This window comes from Rosa rugosa, chromosome 2, assembly GCF_958449725.1.
Source record: "Rosa rugosa chromosome 2, drRosRugo1.1, whole genome shotgun sequence".
Taxonomy (NCBI): Eukaryota; Viridiplantae; Streptophyta; class Magnoliopsida; order Rosales; family Rosaceae; genus Rosa; species Rosa rugosa.
This window is the reverse complement of record NC_084821.1, coordinates 18,588,635-18,607,862: the sequence shown is the minus strand read 5'-3', so window position 1 is coordinate 18,607,862 and position 19,228 is coordinate 18,588,635. Positions and strand designations below refer to the sequence as shown.

At 37.4% G+C, this 19,228-nt stretch overlaps 4 protein-coding genes across 10 annotated transcripts; 2 read left to right on the top strand and 2 right to left on the bottom strand.

Annotated features, from left to right (window-relative positions):
* The first annotated feature begins 3,599 nt into the window (after window positions 1-3,599).
* LOC133732140 (3-hydroxyacyl-[acyl-carrier-protein] dehydratase, mitochondrial) lies at window positions 3,600-6,159 on the top strand. 6 transcript variants are annotated; one of them, XM_062159619.1, is made up of 4 exons: window positions 3,600-3,753; window positions 5,131-5,559; window positions 5,659-5,774; window positions 5,879-6,159. In XM_062159619.1, the coding sequence occupies exons 2-4, from the start codon at window positions 5,293-5,295 to the stop codon at window positions 5,985-5,987; spliced, it is 492 nt and encodes a 163-aa protein (XP_062015603.1). In that variant the 5' UTR covers window positions 3,600-3,753; window positions 5,131-5,292; the 3' UTR covers window positions 5,988-6,159. The 6 variants fall into 6 exon arrangements, with proteins under 6 accessions (XP_062015603.1, XP_062015606.1, XP_062015605.1 ...); XM_062159622.1 differs by having other exon boundaries at window positions 3,603-3,753; window positions 5,268-5,559; XM_062159621.1 differs by having other exon boundaries at window positions 3,609-4,065; window positions 5,279-5,559.
* Window positions 6,160-6,923: 764 nt separating this feature from the next.
* On the bottom strand, window positions 6,924-9,318 carry LOC133732067 (actin-related protein 2/3 complex subunit 3). Of its 2 annotated transcripts, none has more exons than XM_062159525.1 (5): window positions 9,205-9,318; window positions 8,868-8,948; window positions 8,568-8,676; window positions 8,203-8,472; window positions 6,924-7,325 (listed from the first exon to the last, which is right to left on the bottom strand). In XM_062159525.1, exons 2-5 carry the CDS (start codon window positions 8,868-8,870, stop codon window positions 7,180-7,182), a joined length of 528 nt encoding a protein of 175 aa, XP_062015509.1. In that variant the 5' UTR covers window positions 8,871-8,948; window positions 9,205-9,318; the 3' UTR covers window positions 6,924-7,179. The 2 variants fall into 2 exon arrangements, with proteins under 2 accessions (XP_062015509.1, XP_062015510.1); XM_062159526.1 differs by lacking the exon at window positions 9,205-9,318 and adding an exon at window positions 9,085-9,156.
* Window positions 9,319-10,336: 1,018 nt separating this feature from the next.
* Window positions 10,337-11,446, top strand: LOC133730485 (F-box/kelch-repeat protein At3g06240-like). The gene has a single exon (XM_062158064.1). It carries the CDS (start codon window positions 10,337-10,339, stop codon window positions 11,444-11,446), a length of 1,110 nt encoding a protein of 369 aa, XP_062014048.1.
* A 5,578-nt stretch (window positions 11,447-17,024) lies between these two features.
* Window positions 17,025-19,106, bottom strand: LOC133730483 (uncharacterized). The gene is made up of 2 exons (XM_062158063.1): window positions 18,278-19,106; window positions 17,025-17,998 (listed from the first exon to the last, which is right to left on the bottom strand). Exons 1-2 carry the CDS (start codon window positions 19,104-19,106, stop codon window positions 17,025-17,027), a joined length of 1,803 nt encoding a protein of 600 aa, XP_062014047.1.
* Between the last annotated feature and the right edge of the window lie 122 nt (window positions 19,107-19,228).

Genomic DNA, 19,228 nt, shown 5'->3' with positions numbered 1-19,228 from the left:
AATCGTCCGCCACTTAATGCCCTTGCAAGGCGATCTCATTACCGCTAGATTTGCAGTTTGTTACTTTGATGAGACAGTCTTCCCATCGTTAGGGGGAGATAAGAACATAGATGTTCAGCAGGAACGACAGGAATTGTCGTGGCCTGTCCCCACTATGTCCCATATCGATCCCTGTTAAAGTAATGATATCACACCAATATGCTGCAAACATGCCTGCAAGGATGGACGTCCCTACGAGAGGACGTAGCGCCACCCTACACAGAGGTAGGCATGGCGCCAACGCCAAAGAGAGTGGCACTCTGGCGTTACAGGCCATGGCCCTAGCTAGGATGCGTGGGAGGCCCGTGCGTTCGAAGTATACTTTGGCACATTTCAATCCTTTGATCATCAAGACTCAAAATCCGTCTCATGAGAATCTTCGGGGTTATGGTTATCGTTGGGGGACGCCTCAACGTCAGAACCTATTCTTGAGAATATAAGAGCTCTATGAAACTTACACTAGTGTACATGAGACGTGGGATAGAAACTTCATCATAATTGATGATGTAGTTGCGCATGAGTTTGTTGAGTCAGATGATATCGAACCACGCTCCGTTGATGAATGAATGCCAACGTAGAGAGATTTGGTCTAAATGGAAAGATGCGATCCGGGTTAAGTTGGATTCTCTAACGAAGAGGAAGGTTTTTTAGCCAGTGATGCCAACACCTCATAACATAAAACCTATTGACTAATGGGTCTTCGTTAGAAAGCGTGATGAGAAAAAGAGATGGCAATCTCGCCTTATGGCGCAAGGCTTCTCACAAAACATCCTGGAATCGACTACGATGAGACATATTCTCTCGTAATGGATGTCAGTGCACTCCACTACCTTGTCAGTTTGGTAGTTTCCGAATAACTGAACATGCAACTTACAAATGTGGTCACTACGTATCTCTATGGGGATCTAGATATGGAATATAGATGAAGGTTCATGGTGAACTTCATTTACCCAAGTCAAGTGGCTCTAGACCACGGAGCGAGTTTACAATAAGCTTGGAACGCTCACTAAAATGACTACTTGATTGGGAAGGGATATGCCAACGCGTTTCCATAACAAGTTTCGGATTCTATCGCGGTTCATGTTGGACATGATCTTCATTAGAAACCCTTAAAAAGTTAAGGGAAACCGCTGAACACTTGAAATCCGAGTTTGAGATGAAGGATTTTGGAAGAACACGATTATGTCTCGGTTTGAAACTTGAGCATCGTGTCGATAGATACTTAGGCATTTTGAAAGGTCAAGCCTTCAAGCACCCTCATGATCGTCCGTAGTCTTGATCCTGATAAGGATCCTCTTCGTCGAAAGGATGATGACGAAGATGTGCTAGAGGCAGAAGTGCCTTACTTAGTACAATAGGCGCATTATTATACTTAGCTAAATGCACAAGACCGAACATCACATTTGCAGTAAGCTTGTTAGCTAAGATATAGCTCTGCGCCAATGCGGCGCCATTAGGATTGGTGTAAAAGATATCTTCAGTACTTGAGATGTACGATTGATATGGGCTTGTTCTATCCCTATAGAGAGATGATGGATTCAGACCCATCACACACCAGGAACGCCGCCATCACTAGCCTGCGTCCTCTATCCCCATCCCAAAACGACATGTGTTTTGGAAGGTTTTGCTGATGTTGGGTATCTCTCTGACCCATACAAAGGTCATTCCCAAACTGGTTAAGTGTTCACCATGGGTAAAGACCGTGATATCTTGGAGGTCTACAGAACAGACCCTAGTCGCTATATCTTAAAACAATGTAGAGATTATTGCTCTTCATGAAGTAATTCATGAATGTATATGGATTGGATCCATAGTTACGCATGTTCGAACAATTGTGGTTTGAAGTCTACCACAGATGAGCCTACGAGCATATAGGATAATGCTGCTTGTTTTGAAGCGAGGCTATATCAAAAGCGACCACACCAAGTATAATCAGCAACAACAAACTCTCCTCAAGATCAAAGTGAACTAGGTTCGATCTGAGGACAATATGACAGACTTGCTCACTAAGTCATTGCCTAAATTCCACTTTCGAGAAACATGTTGGTAGAATCGTTTGCGGAAGTTATCCGAACTCCAATGACCGTAGTTGTCAGGGGGAGATGCAGACATCAGGGGGAGGTGTCTACATGTATGGTCTCGAAACGTGAAGGGTGTGTTGTGCTCTTTTTCCCCTTCGACTGAGGTTATTTTTGTCCCACCGGATTTTTGTTACTCGGCAAGAGTTTTAATGAGGCAACGAGAGAATCACCACGTTTGGGCGACACAAGGGGGAGTGTTCAAGTAAATCCAGAATATGTGTCTGGTCCAAACTCGAGGTTACTTGCTCTAGTTGAAATAGGGTTTATATTAGAGATATTCTCGAAGAATCTTATGAGATATCCAATCAATGTACGATTATAGGGGTCATCATGGGCCGGGCTAGGGCCGGCCCTACCCTAAATTTTAGGGCTTAGGGTAGGGCCGGGCCGGGCCTAGTCAAAGTCAACAAAATTTAGGGCCGGGTAGGGTAGGGCCGAGGCTTAAATATACTAACCCTTACCCGCCCGAAAAGCCCGAGTCACTAGGGCCAAAAGGTCCGGGTCGGGCCGGCCTTCCAAATAGGGCCGAAATGGGCCTAAAAGGGCTTTAATTTGTTTAACAAAAAAAAATACATTATTTTTTTTTTCCTTAAAATATGGCTCCATGGTCATATATGCAATATAAGACTCATTGTTTTTTGTTGATCATATTTAATATATATATATATATATATATATATATTGAAATTAATTTATAAGTTATAACATTTATAAATATTAGTTAATGTCGTTATATTTAATTAACTATCTCTCTAAAACTCTAAATTAATTTTTATTTAACAAAGGAAACAATAATTAAAGAAAATAAAGCTGAGGAAATCAATTACCAAAAAAGAGATAAGTTGTATGCTATAGAAAAAAAAAAAAATTTATTTTTAAAATAGAAAAAATAGAAAATTATTAGGGCTTAAACAGGTAGAGCCTAGAGGGTCGGGCCGGGCTTGGCCCTAACGGGCTCAAACGGGTAGGGCCGAAGGGTCGGGCCGGGTTTCAATTGCATGACCCTTACCCTACCCTATTTGAGAAAGGGTCGGGCCGGCCGGCCCGCCCTAATGCAAGGGCCGGGTAGGGCTTCGGCCCTATGGGCCGAGTGGTCTTTGGGCGGGCTTAGGGCCGAAGGGCCAAATGATGACCCCTATACGATTATGTTTCCATGTACAACTCTATCTCTATGCTTGTAATCCTTTACATAAAGAGACCCCTATTATCAATGAAAACACGACTCAATTCTCTCTCAATTCAGTTTTCCTTAAACAATTAACAATTTTTGAGTTTTATTATTTCATGGTGAAACGCAAAAACATGGTAAAGTATGAGTGGCCGAAACTCAACAGATTAGCCCAATAACAGTAATGATAAGACAGACAATATCCAAGCCCAATATCTTTTTGCTTGGTCAAAATCAAAGCCCAATTTCCTTTAATTCCACATAAACGTTTTAGCTGACAGATCCTCAAATATTAATACGGTTACCATATAGTCCTCAAATATCATACCTCTTCTTAATGAATTGACCGAGTGAAGGTGACTGGTATAGAGCACAAAATACAAACCCAGTTCTTGTTTGGCATCACACACACTTGTGTATTCTCATAAGTCTTAACACCCAAGAAAGACTGTCAGGAAGGATCAGGTAATCAACCCAATTCGGTTTTCTTGAATTTCTATTCATTGTTCTTATCCACATTTCGGTTCTGCTTGGGATGAACTTGACTCACTCTGTTTTGCCATTTAATATAAATCGGGTCTTGCCATTGTTAATGGGGTAGCATTATCTGCTATGTTTTTACACCTTCATATCAATCTTATCTGCATCTTGTGGGTGGCTGGAAACATTTTGTTGACTATCGAAATTGAAGCCCACCAGGTGTTCGATATAATGCCTCTTACAACTGACTTATGTGGAAACAAATGCGCGTGTGATGCTGAACCATTCTTTGAACTGGTAAGGGGAAAAGTTGGACTTCTTTCACTCATCTTTGTGGAGTTGTATGATTGAGTTTGACATTAACTATGCCTAGTGTGTTATAAAGTAATTTTCGTCAGGAACAACTTAGCCCCAAATGTAGGTAGTGCAATCTTACGACCTCTAATTCACGGGATTCTGAGAATTGCGTGCAAGTATGTTAATTGATGTAGGTCAAAATTATAACCATCAAATCTGGATAAATGTTAACTGTCAGCTAGCTAAATTGGTTGAATGGTGCATGTTCGAGCTTGGTCGTTGTTTTCTGTAGTATTGGTTTTGTCACTGGGGAATTGAATTTCCTAGTGACTTTATGATGGTTGTAGTTTGGTCAACATGAAATTTCCTTGTCCTAGTGACATGTGCTTCTGCATCGGTTTGATTTCTTAGCATGTGTATGTTGACAAACTATATATGGATTGTTATACGGAGGAATGTAGAAAATCCTGTTTACCCTAAAAAGGGAATTTAGGTAATAATGGTTGTAAATGTTGAAAAGAAATCCTTCAATCTCCCAGCTTCAAGATTTTCTGTAGCCTTTTTGGGCATATTGTACTTATGGACCATATATGAATCAACAGTTTTGAGTTTATACTTTAAATGCTTGGTAAAGTTTTTTCATAAACACGCGTATAGGTGTATATTCTTGTACTAGTACATAAAATTATTATAGACATAATTCATTTCACCTTTACATGCATGTTGTTTAGCATCCATGTTAAAATCCCTTATAAGGCTGCATGGAACTGATTTGGAGTATGCTGTGTAATCTTTTTAGAATGTTGGTTAATCAGTTAATATGACTAGATATATTTCTTTGTTCTTTACCTCTTACTTAATTTTGAAAGTGAAGACAATTCTTTGAAGTTATATGTTGTTGAACATTATGGCATTATGCTCGGTAGCAAGCAGTACATTGTTTACTTATTGATTAATTTCAGTAATTAGCTCTCATAGGTTGGTTCACAATTTGACAAACCGACTCTTTATCTTACTCGTCCAAGCGTTGGTGTAATTTGATAGTCATATATCTTAATGTTACAGATGTGAGCAAGCATTCCTGGAAGAGTAGATTATTAGAAGACATTGAAAGTTGGGCTCTACAATAATTTTGTCAAAACCTATATTTGTTAAGTCGAGGACAGCACTATTTTTATTTTGTTTGGGATACTAATTGACAGACGAATTGTAGAGACCTCTGTAACTATGCTCATTCGGAATTTAGTCCTCGGCAGACTACCTTCTCTGAGAGGATTTTCATCAGCAGCAGCTACTTTTCTTAAAACTGGAGATATATTAAAACAAGCTAGAATTTTCACAAGTGAAGATGTCTTAGAGTATTCTAAAGTGAGTCATGACTCTAATCCTCTGCATTTTGATTCTGAGTCTGCTCGAAATGCTGGATTTGAAGACCGAGTGGTTCATGGGATGCTTGTTGCTGCACTGTTTCCCAAGATCATATCTTCTAATTTTGTAAGTCATTTGTTTTATGTTTTCAGCATGGCTCTTCTGATGAAACATTTCCCATACTTGTGGTTGTCTAATTTCTTGGTATTTGTATGGTATGTTTAGCCTGGGGCTATATACATATCCCAAAGTCTGCATTTTAGGTTGCCAGTCTATATTGGAGAAGAGATAGTTGGTGAGGTACAAGCAACTAACATAAGAGAGCAAAAGAACAGATACTTGTAAGCTACATTATCATTTGCCAAACAGTTTTTGTGCAGTGTCTTGACAAGTTTACATATAGCAAAACTTGGACTCATTCTGGGTGTTTGCTTGTTTGATATAGAGCTAAATTCAAGACAGCATGCTATAAGGATGGTTCTGTTGTTATCGATGGTGAGGCTATGGTCATCTTACCTTCACTCGCTATGGAACAAGTGACTACTTCAGTATGACAGAGAGCTGGTTCCCAGGGTTTGACATTGACCTGAAATGCAATTAGACAGAGCATCTTGAACCTAGCATGTATTGATTAACATTATATACCCTATCCTCCTATAGACTCACAAAAGCGATTCGATATTTTTTGATTTCATAGATTTAACGTGCTGAGTGCATTTTGTCCGACTTCTCCTTCCCTTTATCTAATATAACTTGCTGTAGATGCAAAATGTCGACTTGGAGAGGTGGTTGCAATAAAATGGCCTCGAGTTGTTTAAGGACTTGCAGTACCCGCCGTTCAGTGTAGAAAGTTGAGTTTTTAGTTCAGAGTTTGAACATTTTTTCTTACCATTTGGCTTCGTTATACCAGAAAAAGAATTAAATGGTCTAATTATAATCTAACTATAACATCTGCAGCAAGTCCACAACCCAGAACAGATGAAGCACATACGTCTCTAAGCCCAGATGGCCAGACCAGTTTCCGTCTGCTTTTCAGTTGAGAAAATATTTCACTAGAACGTTGGCTATTTGTTATATAATAGACCTAGAATCCATTCAAACCAAGGACAGACAAATATGGGAATGTGAACCCATTGATAAAAACACAGCTCGATTCAAGTTCATATGAAGGCGATAACAAAACAGTAGTACAACTTTAATAGCTGTTAGGAAAATGTAAACTTTCTGGGTAATTAACTTTAAAAAGTTAGACAAGATCCTGAAATGAAATTCCACAGGTCTACCATCGCCTCAATCAGGATCATAATCATATCCAGAATCAGAATCATCATAACAGCCGCGTTTACCAGGCTGATCATAATTTATTACAAATCTGTACAGGAACCTGACCATTCATTATTAGAATTGGAATAAATTATGAGATGCATGCTTTCATATATCACAATCACAGCATTGAAACAATTACAATCTCTGACATCCTGAAACCAACGAGGCGAAAACTATTCATGTATTTGGCCATTAGGCATTTTCACAGTAGAATGTAGAACAGAAGAATATTATGTCTGAGTTTATTTGCAATACAATACAAGAATCTGCAAAAAGGAAAAGAACAAAATATAGATAGTGAGTGAGCTTTTAACCCCCTTTGATCTTGATAAGATCTTTCAAACATGTTATTATGTGCAATCATTACCAACTGGATAGAATCTACAAGAACTATTCATAATTTTTTAGGAGACTAACTATTCATGATGGAAGAATGATGTTCATAAATTTCCTTTTGGCAAATGCCAACCACCACTTGTTAGGAGTCCCATTCGATTTATAAGCAACACTCAACAATCTCCCACTTGCTTCCTCCCTTATCTGCCTCAAATAATTCCTGAGCAATTCTGCATCCAAAGATAAAAACAAAAATGTCAAAATCATCATATTGGAGTGAGGATCATAATGGAGATAACAAACCCAAATGCGAAAAATATGGTTGTCGAATCTGAACAGTGCTGTACAGATGACTTACTAAGATTGTTGTGAAACTAAAAAATATAATAATGAATGTACAATATTCAGGAACCACTCCCTCTGCAGAAGTATGAACTCTTGCAGAATTGACAGTCTAATATAGAGTAAGTAAAACAAATAAGACCCCATGGGTATGGGAGAAAATATGGAAATTAGACATTGAGTTGAGGAATGCCACTCCAAAGAGCAAACCTAAAGAACTATAGTATGATTGTTTTAACAATTATATTCCGATGATATTTCATAGGGGATTACATGTTAGTTGTTAACAAATCAAGTTAATAATCACGGAGACAAATGTGAAATTTTCAACTAAAGCATCCAACCGTGGAGTCTATTCCATTATGGAATAGATGATTCAGACCAAAGGTGGACAATTTAAGACCATATATGCGAAAGATAAAGGCATATCCCATGACCTATGTGAAAACAGGAAGAATAAGTGAATTGCAAGAGTAAGTGAGAAATGAAGAATTCCTCATTTAAGTAGTAAATGCAAATCCATTCAGCAGGTAACAAATTGAGGAACTAAATAACATATAATTCAAAATATTTTCTGAATTGAACTGTACTTGGAAGGAGAAAAAAAAAGAAAAAAGGGACAAGTCAGCTAGAACCTTAATCAACATATACAAGAAAAAACAAAATTCACTATCAAACTCTACAAGATAACTGCATTTCTCAACACTTCACAAAAAAAGCTCCCTACACTAGAAAAAGGCAAGCAAAGACAAAATGAAACTTCACCTGCTTCCTCGTCAGATTGAGGGACAGGAAAAAGGCCTGGCAAAGGGAAACCTGGCTCTCCAGGCACAGGGACTTTTTCGAGACCTAGATTAATAATGGCTTTGGTACCTACAGCCAAAGTTCTGCAACCTTCCAGCCTCTTCAAAGCCACATTAATGTAGAATGTCAGATAAATGAGAAGCTTATCAGCCGAGCTCTTGACATCAAAGTTTCTAAAGAAGACATTAGCGCGAAAGAATGTAATTGCTTCATCAACAATATCAGTCCTATCTGCACAAAAGAAGATTCTTCACTCCCCACACTGCCGAAAAATAACAGAAAGCAAACAACTTTGAAACCAGCCAGCATGCGGTTTTGAAAATAACCTAGATCTGAAACTGGAGCAGGACCCTTTATGTGGCTTTTCAAAGGCAACAGAGGGAACCCACATGCTTTAGTAATTCCTTCGTCATCTACAAAACTAGAGTGATAAACCTGCCACACACGATTGTCAGGTGTTTATAAACTTGAAAAAATTAACAAGTTTCACTAAACAAAGCTAATCCTTATGTACAACTCAACTAGAAACACAATGTAAAAAAAAAAAAAAAGCAGGAAAATTTGGTTATGAACAAAAGCCAATGTTCCTCATAAAAGATCAAAGTAGGAAAAGCTTGATCTCTTACCATCTTCTAGAATAAAAAGAAAGTCGTATCACCCCAAATTCAAGCTCAAAATCAAACCCTTCTCCAAAATCGATTGGGTCTCTGCAGAGGACATGAAACAATGCAAATACTATGAGAGCCTTTCCTTCCTTTCGTTAAAGAAAATGGTGCCCAGAAGAAACCAAAACCCAATTCGATCAATGAATCAATTCTACAATGCATCAGGTGAAAATATTACCATGAAAAGAAAGCAAATTTTAGCCTTATGATGAAGGATTGACTGGCATTGAAAGAGAAGGAATTACCCAGAGAACAAAAAACAGAGATGAAAATAAATATTGGGTGATAAATAGAGTACCTGATGTAATAAAGCAGCCGAAGAGGTTTGGAAATGGTTGAGCTTCAGAGATGAGATCATGAGAAAGACAGAGCCTTCGCTATCGCGATTGGTATCAGTGGGTTGAACGAGTCGGATCATATACAGAAGCCTCACCGAAGAGAGCAACACCCCCTCCAATCTCAACCGTTCAAATTGCGCGCACGTTTAATGCAGCAGCTATTAGTTGTTGGAAAAAAAAAAAAAAATTCTTTCTTTGAAAAATTCTAGATGACCATGTAACTCCCTTAACCCACTATGATGTCAGTAAGATTTGAATTCATAACTTCCACAGTATTAGCTAACCATAAGGCCACAGCTAACCGACAAAAAAAAAAAAAAAAAAGTCTCCATGGTAGTTTAAGAGTCTTGCCAGGTTAATTTTCAGTTTTATGAACAACAATTATGAATAGTGGTTTAAGAGTATATTTAAATTTGTCTTTTATGTCTATTTAATAAGTATTTAAGGGTCTTATTATTATTTTCTCTACTTGCACCTAAGTTCCTCTAATTGTACATCAATTGAGATTTCTAGGCGACTAGATTACTTTTCAAAGGGAGGTAGGTAGTGAGGATTTGTTTTCTTGTTTTTAAGCTCAATAAGTGAGTGCATTTGTTAACAGTGAATATTACTTGTGTTTGGCTTGGCGGCTTGTGCCATTTATGATTTTGGTATAAGACAGCATCTGATATATGTGCTTTTTGGCCATGAACAAGTAACGGTATTGTTTATTTTTCAAAAAAGGTTTTATTATTATTAAGTCTTTTTTTTCCTACTGATTTGGGTCAAATATGATTTATGTGTGCCTGACTCAAATATGATTTATTCTTCTTATTGTAATAGGATACGTAGAATATTCTAGGTCTCCTAATTTATATTTGGTTAGCATACCTTATATTGCAAAGACGTGTATAAAGAGATCGCTATTTTCAATGAAAGAATATAAGTCTTTTTTCCAAATTCTCTTATTCTAAAACACTTTTTTTTTTCCCTTTAAAAAAAAAAAAAAATTTGCTAGATATTCTAAAACACTTTATTACATCAAAATCCAAAGCCCTGAATCCAAAGCAAAATTGGGATTTAAGGTTTATGTGAAGTATAACGCCATTGAACATGGCAGAGGACGGCGACATAATTTCAGAGATTCTGGCGAGGCTACCGGTCAAATCTCTGATGCGATTCCGGTGCGTATCCAAGTCGTGGAGTGCTCTGATCTCCGATCCTTACTTCACAAAGAAGCACTTAAGCTACACAGAAATGGGCATCACTGAGAACAGCTCCAGGCTCCTTTATTCACTGGACCCTCCACAATCCCTAGACCACGAAGCATTGAAGGATTTGAAGGATCATAGGGATGGTTATTTTGCCAACAGAGAGCTTGATCTGCCGGTAATGATCCCGGGCTCATCCAATCGTTATAAAAGGATCGTTGGTTGTTGCAATGGGTTAATATGCATTTTAGTTGAACAAGTCGACTTTATGTTATGGAATCCATGTACTAGATACTCCAACGTGTTACCAAGAACAAAATTCCCTTCCTATTTTCCAAAATTTAATAGTCGGAACGTGTTTTGTGGGTTCGGTTATGATTCTGCTACCGATGATTACAAGGTAATAATGGGGACTAGAAACTGCAAACAAATTCAGATTTTCACTCTAAAAACGAGTTCATGGAAGGTGCTCCCCTTAACCAATGCTCTTGACATGTCAGGTACGGCGGGGTTGTTATTGAATGGATCTTTGCACTGGTTGGCTGAACCCCAGCCAAATGCAGGGAATCGCCAAACAATATTGTCTTTTGATTTGGTGGAGGAGAAGTTTCGTGAGATGATTCCATTACCCCATCATGATGCTTACTTTCAGGGTATGACGATTCTTAGAAATTATCTTTGTGTGTTTGAACTCTTAGTTGGCCGGGATCGTGTTAACACAATATGGTTGATGAAGGAGTATGGGGTGAAGCAATCTGGGACTCAAGTTATAATGTGTTCTAAAAAGGTTATGCCTCAAGAGTACAGACATGTGTTCATGCAGCCTATTTGTATTCTAGAGAATGGAGAACTTTTGGTTAATGATTGGCGTGCAGGTTTCTTGGTGTTATATGATCCAAAGGAAAATACATTCAAGAATGTTACCAAGACTCATGATCAATTGCGTTGTGGAGCTTTAGTTTACAGAGAGACTTTAGTTTCACCAGTAACCGGCAGTGTTGTAGACATCTGAAGTCACTGTTGTGGTGAGTCTTTTCTTTCCTTTCTCTGTCTAGTATGTTTATTCCTTATGCAATGCGTCTGAAGTAGGATAATGGGCCGGTATATTACATTTGCAAATAGTTTAATGCAACTCTTCACACTACAGAATTGTCCTTTGATTATTTTGATGGTAATGGGCTGAGAGATTTACTATGGAATGTAACTGATTCGCTGATATTTCTGAAGCCGCACAGGCTGCCTAAAGAACAAAAAACAACCACAATTTATTTAGTACTGAAGAACTATATGAAATATGGTTGTCCCCAGCTGAATTTAACAATTTTTTTTTTCAGATTGCTACTACCCTGTGTCATGCATTTGTGTCATTTGCCTATGCCTTTGCTTGATTGTGACTAAACCACTTCCTTCAGCTTCCGTCTTGGTGCGACTATTCTTGTTTTCTTTTTTTCATTTTTTTTTTTCAGTTTAATACGCAAGGATAATGGATAATAGGATTGAAGAACTAAGTTAAGTATTCAATAATATTTGTACTATTTGGTTCAAATGGATACATTTTGGGAATCTAAATATCGTTGATGGCCGGCTGTAATCCTTTCAGTTTCCAGTTAAGTGCTGTTGGAGCAATTTTAATTTTACAAGTTACATGTGAGTTATAAATCTTTCAGCCATCTGTTATTTTAATTCTACTGGAATTGGAGTTTTCAGAGCTTGTAATCATGTTGGTAAATGGATATTCATTCAGGTACCTAATCTCACTTCTGAAATAATTTAGAATGGCAAAAGTTTAGTAGTGTGTAAGCATAGTTTGAGGTGTGGGGTCTCACTGTCACAAAAGTTAAAAGATCCAGCCTTGGACTGCTTATGGTGAAGTCACTTTTGTTATGCCCAATTGCCTATTGTCTTTTCTAAGGGTGTGTTTTGGTGGATCAGATTTACAACCTACAGCCTTTAACAGTTTAACCATTAAAAAAAAAAAACAGTTTAACCATTCCAGCAATTCTTATGTTAAACACACATACGCCCATCTTTACACCTGCCATCTTTCTTTCTTTTTGTTCTTTTTTTTTTTGTTTTTTTTTTTACCGGAGTAAAGGTATCATGTAAGCTTAATTGATTGTTTTGTTTTTAATTTTCATGGTATTAGGCTTGAGACCAGGATATAACTTGCCATAAGTTATGATTTTCTTTTTGAATGAGTTAAATGCTTGGTGATTACTATTACTGTAGAGACATGCATTTCCTTAGCTTGAACACAAGTTCTAAAATCGTAGCTGATAGAGTAGCAGTCATCCTCAGTTAGCTTGAGTTTTCAGAGCTATGTTTCCTTATGACATGTTTAAACTTTGTGTTGTAATAAATCTATGATTTGGCTGTTTAAGTAGAGCTTTGCATGTGTCTGACTCTCAACCCAAAACTTGATCTAATGCTGTACTTTTAGAGCTCCGGAAGTGGTGGAATGTGTGATGACCAATGGTTGGTCGCTATGGATCTTGAATACAAATGAAAATGAACTGACGCATACAGTGGGGAAATGCAAATGTTTTGGATGAGTCTGATTTTTAAGTTCCCTTATCTGCAGAATGAATGATTAATGTACCAACTACAACTCTCCAAGCTAATACCACCTCATTCTACATCTATTGGCTCACTTAATCTTTCTGTGTTTTTTTTTTTCTAGTTGAATAACGTTGCAGCTCTCATAATGTTTATGCACATTGGAACCACTGCAATAACCCCTACTGATAAAAACCAAAAGAACAGGTCAGATAGGAATGAAGTAGGAGACGTATATATCGACGCCAAAGATGAGCATGCACTTTTTTTTAAGGAAAGAAAGAAAAAAAAAAAAAAGACTTATGCCTAAGAAATTTAGTCTACCAGTGTGTGCAGTAAAATATATATAAATGAATACTGTTAGGACTACGAAAAATTATTACTTTAAAGGAATTATTATATTATTGATAAATGAATAATTTATTCAAATACTACAACTTTTTTACGATTTAAATCTAAATCATTACTTAGAAAGAAAAGAACAATAAAAAAAGCGGTTGGAAAGCAGAGCCTTAGGGTTTTCTGGGCAGAGCGTGGCGGCGGCAGGATAGCCGGCTAGCACCGGCGACTCATAGTCGTGAGCTGTGAGAAGAAGACCTTGGCGTCTGCGATTGAAGAAGGTCGGAGAGATCTAATTTGTTTGGAGCAGTTCTCGGCGACGGAATTTGCAGGGTCTGATCGAATCGGTGGTGGTCTAGGGAGGCAGAGGGAGGCCGACTTGGTGGGTTGTCATTTTTTGCACCAGCTTCGTACTCCGGCTTCGATCGAGAGGCGTCTGCAAAGGTCGCGTTCTCCAGGTTGACTGGTTTGCAGGTGGGATTTGATCGGTGTTTTGTTGGTCGGTGTTTGGCTGCAGAGAGGCTTTCACGATCTGATGGCTGGCTGGAAAGGTCGCCCGCCGGAAAGTTGGCTGGTGGCAGGGATGGCATGGCAGAGGGCATGTAGGGTTTCTGCTGACTTGGCTTGGGTTTGGGCTTGGGCCTTTGGGCCTGGGCTCCAACTTCAGCTGGTGGGCTCTATTTTGTGGGCCTTGAAGGAGGGTGCCTTGCCACCCTCATTTATCACTTAATGATGAGGGTGAGCCTGGCCCAAGAGGTGGACTTTCTTGGGCAGTTGGGCTGATATCTTGTCCATGACCGGTCGTTTGCGGATCATGACTTCTATGGGAGTTGGTAATTATCTGGAATAAGATTGGCATTTTTTTCAAGCGGCTTATGGATAAGGAATTACTCCTATTTATTTGCTAGGAAGTGGCTCTCTGTTGGTACCGCAATTGCGCGCCTGGATAATAGAGAGACTAGTCAATGATTTTGCCCTAGAAGACACGGAGTTGTTCTTTGTTTATGGGTTCGCTTTACAAGCGGGCTCAAATTGACTTGTAATGAGTTTACATTACTTAGATAGGAGTTTGGTTGTTTCCCCGCTATTTTTTTGTTTTTAAATGTATGTTAGACTCTGGCTTATTGGCTGGTCATCTAATGCAATGAACCTTTATTTCAAAAAAAAAAAAAAAATTATTCATTTCATTTATCCACAAATGAATATTTGACAAAAAAAAAAAAAAATGAATATTTCTTACTTTAGAGAGAGTTTTATGTTATTCCTAGTTGAATTATATAGCATAGTTTTGATTAGATTGTCTACCGAGATAATCGAGATCTATATGACAATTATGCTATACCAATGCTTATTCGAAAGAGACATTTCAAGCAGTGATAATTTTGAATAACTACTTGCTACAAAATAAAAAATAACATACCAAATTTGGTGCATGCATTGCATTAAATTAAGAATGAACTTTAATACGGCCAAGACACAAGAAAAAAGTAAAGGACTATAAAAGAATATTTTGAGAAATAGTTAAATTGAGAAAATATAAATTATTAAAAATTCCTTAATTAACATGTATTTTTGAATTTTTATATAGTATTTCTATTATGTATTTCATGAATTATTAATACTTTATGTGATATTTTTTCATTTATTTGATCAATTATTGCTTTTTATATTCACTTGGTCCTTAAGGATGTGTAGAAAAATTATTATCTTAAACATTTAGCGAGGTTCTTAGTAATATACAGTGGTCCCGAGTCGGGACTGGAGAAATTTATCATTTAATTGACGTTATTAATTTATCGAGCATTCATTTATTGAGGTTTTACTGTATTCAAATTTTTATGTTTTTTATTTTAAAGTAACTCTTGCCGGCGATTATCATAAATGTAGGTGGAAATTTAATTTTCTGTGAAAATAACTTTTACTGATGAAATTTTGTTGCTACTAGTTTTACAAAACAACATTTGTCGACGAATTTCGGTGGTTTTAAATTCTCTTTTGCCAATCACTGGTTTGTATTCAATTTGTTTTCTAAAAAAAAATACATATTGCTTGAAATTTTGTTTGGAGCAGTTTTAAGTACAGACTCCTAACTATTTAATACACATTTTCTACTAGTCTACTCAATACACTACCCATTTAATTTTTCATTAAGTACTAGTACACTCTCTACTAGTACTTTACTAAATACACAACTCAAAGTACCTAATATCCTTAATTTCAAAATCATGAAATATCCTATTATTTGACTATATTAAGGCTACAATTTAATATAATTAGTATATTGACGTTTTGTGAATGACTATATTGATCACTTGTGTTACTATTTTAATCATTCATGTATTATATATGGAAAAAGATGCGACGAATTCTCTTCCAACACTTTTCAAACCCTAGCCGCCATGGCTGGGGGCCTCCACAACGGCGGGAGGCACCGACACCAAGCGGAGTCTCCTTCTCTACCTCTCGTTGTCTTCTCGAGGCAATCCAACGACTTCTCCCTTTGAAAAGCTCTCATCTGGTTTTCCCTTCCATTGCATCTCACCCGCTTGTTTTGGGAGAAAAGGATGAATGTCTAGTAGTTGGGCTCCCATGTTAGAGTCTCTTTGCAAGGGATGATTTCGATCAGAATCCGAGTCGAGTCTGGCCAAGCAGAGTAAAGCTTAAGGCAAGTGGGGGATTCAATTTGCCGGAGAGGATTGGATTGCAAGCGATCAGATCTTGGCAAACGCAAGATGTCAGTGCCAAGGGAAGGGTGATGGTCTTCGCAGTTGTCACGGCGGCTACGTGAATGACCCTCCGCTTGAGGGTTCAAAGACATCCCATATGTGTGGGCAGGGCCGGCCCTGTGAGTTTAGAGGCTCAAGGCGGAAAAAAATTCGAGGCCCCAAAACATTACAAAAAAGAAAACAATATCCCAATTTCAAAGTATCACTTAAATATGACTCGTCTTGCATTTTTAGATGCAAAGGTACTAATCAAACTTACATAATCAAGTTTTCCAACAATATCTTTTTCAATAGATATCATAGCCAAACCACTCAATCTCTCTTGAGACATAGTAGACCGAAGGTAAGATTTGATCAATTTCAACTTTGAAAAACTTCTTTCTGCAGAGGCAACTGTGACTGGTATAGTTAGCAGAATCCTATAAGCAATCCAAGCATTTGGATAACAGCCATCAACTTCTTTTATATAATTCAACACATCAATAGCTCTTTTTGTTTCATTGGGTAAATCTTCACTCAACATTCGTAAGTCATGATAGATCATCTTCATTAAGATCAGAAATCTCGCCATGCTTCAATAAATTTGTAAGGTTAGCACAAAAACTCTTCAAACTATCTCTATCTGCATACCTTAACTTGTCCAAATCAAACAAAAGCCCAAAATTCTCTTCAAAAGTCTTAAATTGTTCAAACCTGGTTTAGAAAAAAAAAAAGTTCAATAAACTATATAAACATGTCACACCTAGATCCTTTGTTAACTAGCAAAATGGAAACCTATCAGAATTTCACGACATTTAGAGATCAGTAAGTAGGGCACCACAAGGCTCAAAGTTAATAGATCAGCAGCTTGCTCAAAACATCATGCTCATTAACTGATTATATTAAATTTGAATGAAATTGTACTAACCTGGTTTTGAATGAAGAAATAGCTTGATCAACTATGTAGAGAAAATAGTTGACTTTAAAGGATTATGCAGCTGATTGTGTCACCGCTTCGCTAGAGCTTTCATCAAATTGTCTCTTTTTGTGAATTGTCCATTTTTTCATGAATACCGGTTCAATCCCCATCTCACTTGCAATCTCTTTAGCTTCAATCAAGGACTCCTCAAATCCGGTTTCTCTAAACTTTTGAAGAAAGGAAAGAAGACGTTCCAATTCTTTGATGGCAGTATCAACATGCATATCTTCAGTTTGCAGAACTTTGCTGACATTGTTAACAACATGTAACAATTCATACCATATAATCATACCGAACAAGAACTCAAAATTCTGAAGATTATATGTTGCTAAAGTCTCAGCATCACTTTTTGTCTTTGCATCTTCTTTACCGTTCACCAAGTGCATCAAAGCCTCTCTTATTTCTGGAGCTTGATACCTAATTGCTTTAACACTCTCCACACGACTTTCCCAACGAGTTTCTGATAATGGCTTAACGGTAAGACCTGTCACATGCTTTGTAAAAACCTGCCATCTCTTTGTAGAAGTTGAAAACAAGGAATAGATTCGTTGTATTACACCAAAAAAAGACTCGGCTTTGGGACAACAATGGGCCATATCAGAAAGCACAAGATTTAGAGAATGACAAGCACAAGGTGTGTAAAATGCTTTTGGATTTATTTCAAGTAGTCTACTTTGCACACCTTTGTTTTTTCCTTTCATGTTGGATCCATTGTCATACCCCTGACCTCTTATATCATTAACATCAAGTCCAAGAGTCTTCAATGCAGTTAGAAGTTCATTAAGCAGTCCAAGACCTGATGTGTCAGCTACCTTTAAGAATTCTAGAAAATATTCTTCAACCACAATAGGAGTAGCCGAAACATTGACACTTCTTAATACAAGAGACATCTGTTCCTCATTACTTGAATCTGGAGTACAGTCAAGTATAACTGAAAAATATTTGGCTTCTTTGATTCTACTAATAATTGAGCTTTTCACCTCACCTGCCAACAATTGAATCATCTCATTTTGAATTTTGTGACTCAAATAATGATATTGAACCTCATGTTTATTAATACGTCGAACATGTTCTTGCATAGTCTAATCAAATTCAGCAAGCAGTTCTATCATCTGTAAGAAAAGGTCATTGTTCTCCTCATATAGTTTTTCACTATCTCCACGAAAAGCTAAATTATTTTTCCCAAGTCTTTTCACAACTGCAAGAATTCTCTCTAATACTTGCTTCTAGTGTTCCTTTTCTTGATTGATTTGTTCTTGCAGACTTGCATCAATTGTTAACTTCAATTTCAGCCTTTTTGCCAACTCCATCCAACTTGTCATTGAGCCAATGTGATACCTACTTCTTTCATGACTTTTAAGTCGATCAGAAATATTGTGCCAATCATTCGCACCTTCATCAGCTAATTGCCCCACAAGATGTTTCTTTGCAAACAATTTACAACAAAAGCAAAAAACTTTATCCAAAGAAACAGAATATACCAGCCACTTTCTTTCTTGCTTCTCTCCATTTGGTAATTCTCTGAAGTAATGCTTTGAGGAAAAACATCTGTCACATTTATCTTTCGGAAAGATGACATTATTGTCTCTTTTTGGGCCTCTTTCAACCAAGAAATCTGTAATATTTTGGTATGTCCTATTCCAATTCCCTGGATCATCCATGTCAAAAAGAATTTCCTCAGTTGAATTTGTAGTGTGAACATCTTCATTGATAATGTCATTAATTTCCTCATTCTCTGACTGATTTGACTCTGCAGTGTGAACATCTTCATTGAGAATTTCATTATTTTCCTCATTCTCTGATTGATTTAGCTCTTCTGCCTCTTCAATATGATGATCATTCACCACCTGCTCTGGTTCCTCACTTGTATTCTCATTCACAACTTGACATGCCTCTTCTTTGTTGCTATTAAAATACTTATTAAGAGAACCAACTTGAGTTTTATGTAAAGCTTCTCTCCTCTCTTTCTCTTTTCTTTTCTGCGCCCTGGACTTAAACTTTCTAGTAGGAGCCATGATAACAACTAGGAAGATCATCTCCTCTCTGCTGCTTTGCGTCTCAATCTGATGGAAGTATTGAAAACAGAGCTCCATGTTGGCTGTTGCGTCTATGAAGACGCAAAGTCATTTAGATTGATTTTTTTTTTTTTTTTTATCTGCAGGCCTACATAATAAATTTTTTTGAGGCCCCTAAAATTTGAGGCCCTAGGCTCAGG

Excerpts from the sequence above, each read along its gene's own strand:
- LOC133730485 (XM_062158064.1), top strand. The coding sequence starts at position 10,337 with ATGGCAGAGGACGGCGACATAATTTCAGAGATTCTGGCGAGGCTACCG.
- LOC133730483 (XM_062158063.1), bottom strand. The coding sequence starts at position 19,106 with ATGGAGCTCTGTTTTCAATACTTCCATCAGATTGAGACGCAAAGCAGC. Across the intron at positions 17,999-18,277 it reads GAAGTTAACAATTGATGCAA|GTGAGGTGAAAAGCTCAATT; the intron begins GTCTGCAAGAAC and ends AATTGTTGGCAG.
- LOC133732140 (XM_062159619.1), top strand. The coding sequence starts at position 5,293 with ATGCTCATTCGGAATTTAGTCCTCGGCAGACTACCTTCTCTGAGAGGA. Across the intron at positions 5,560-5,658 it reads AGATCATATCTTCTAATTTT|CCTGGGGCTATATACATATC; the intron begins GTAAGTCATTTG and ends TGGTATGTTTAG. Across the intron at positions 5,775-5,878 it reads GAGCAAAAGAACAGATACTT|AGCTAAATTCAAGACAGCAT; the intron begins GTAAGCTACATT and ends TGTTTGATATAG.
- LOC133732067 (XM_062159525.1), bottom strand. Across the intron at positions 8,473-8,567 it reads TGCTCCAGTTTCAGATCTAG|ATAGGACTGATATTGTTGAT; the intron begins GTTATTTTCAAA and ends TCTTTTGTGCAG. Across the intron at positions 7,326-8,202 it reads TCAATCTGACGAGGAAGCAG|AATTGCTCAGGAATTATTTG; the intron begins GTGAAGTTTCAT and ends CTTTGGATGCAG.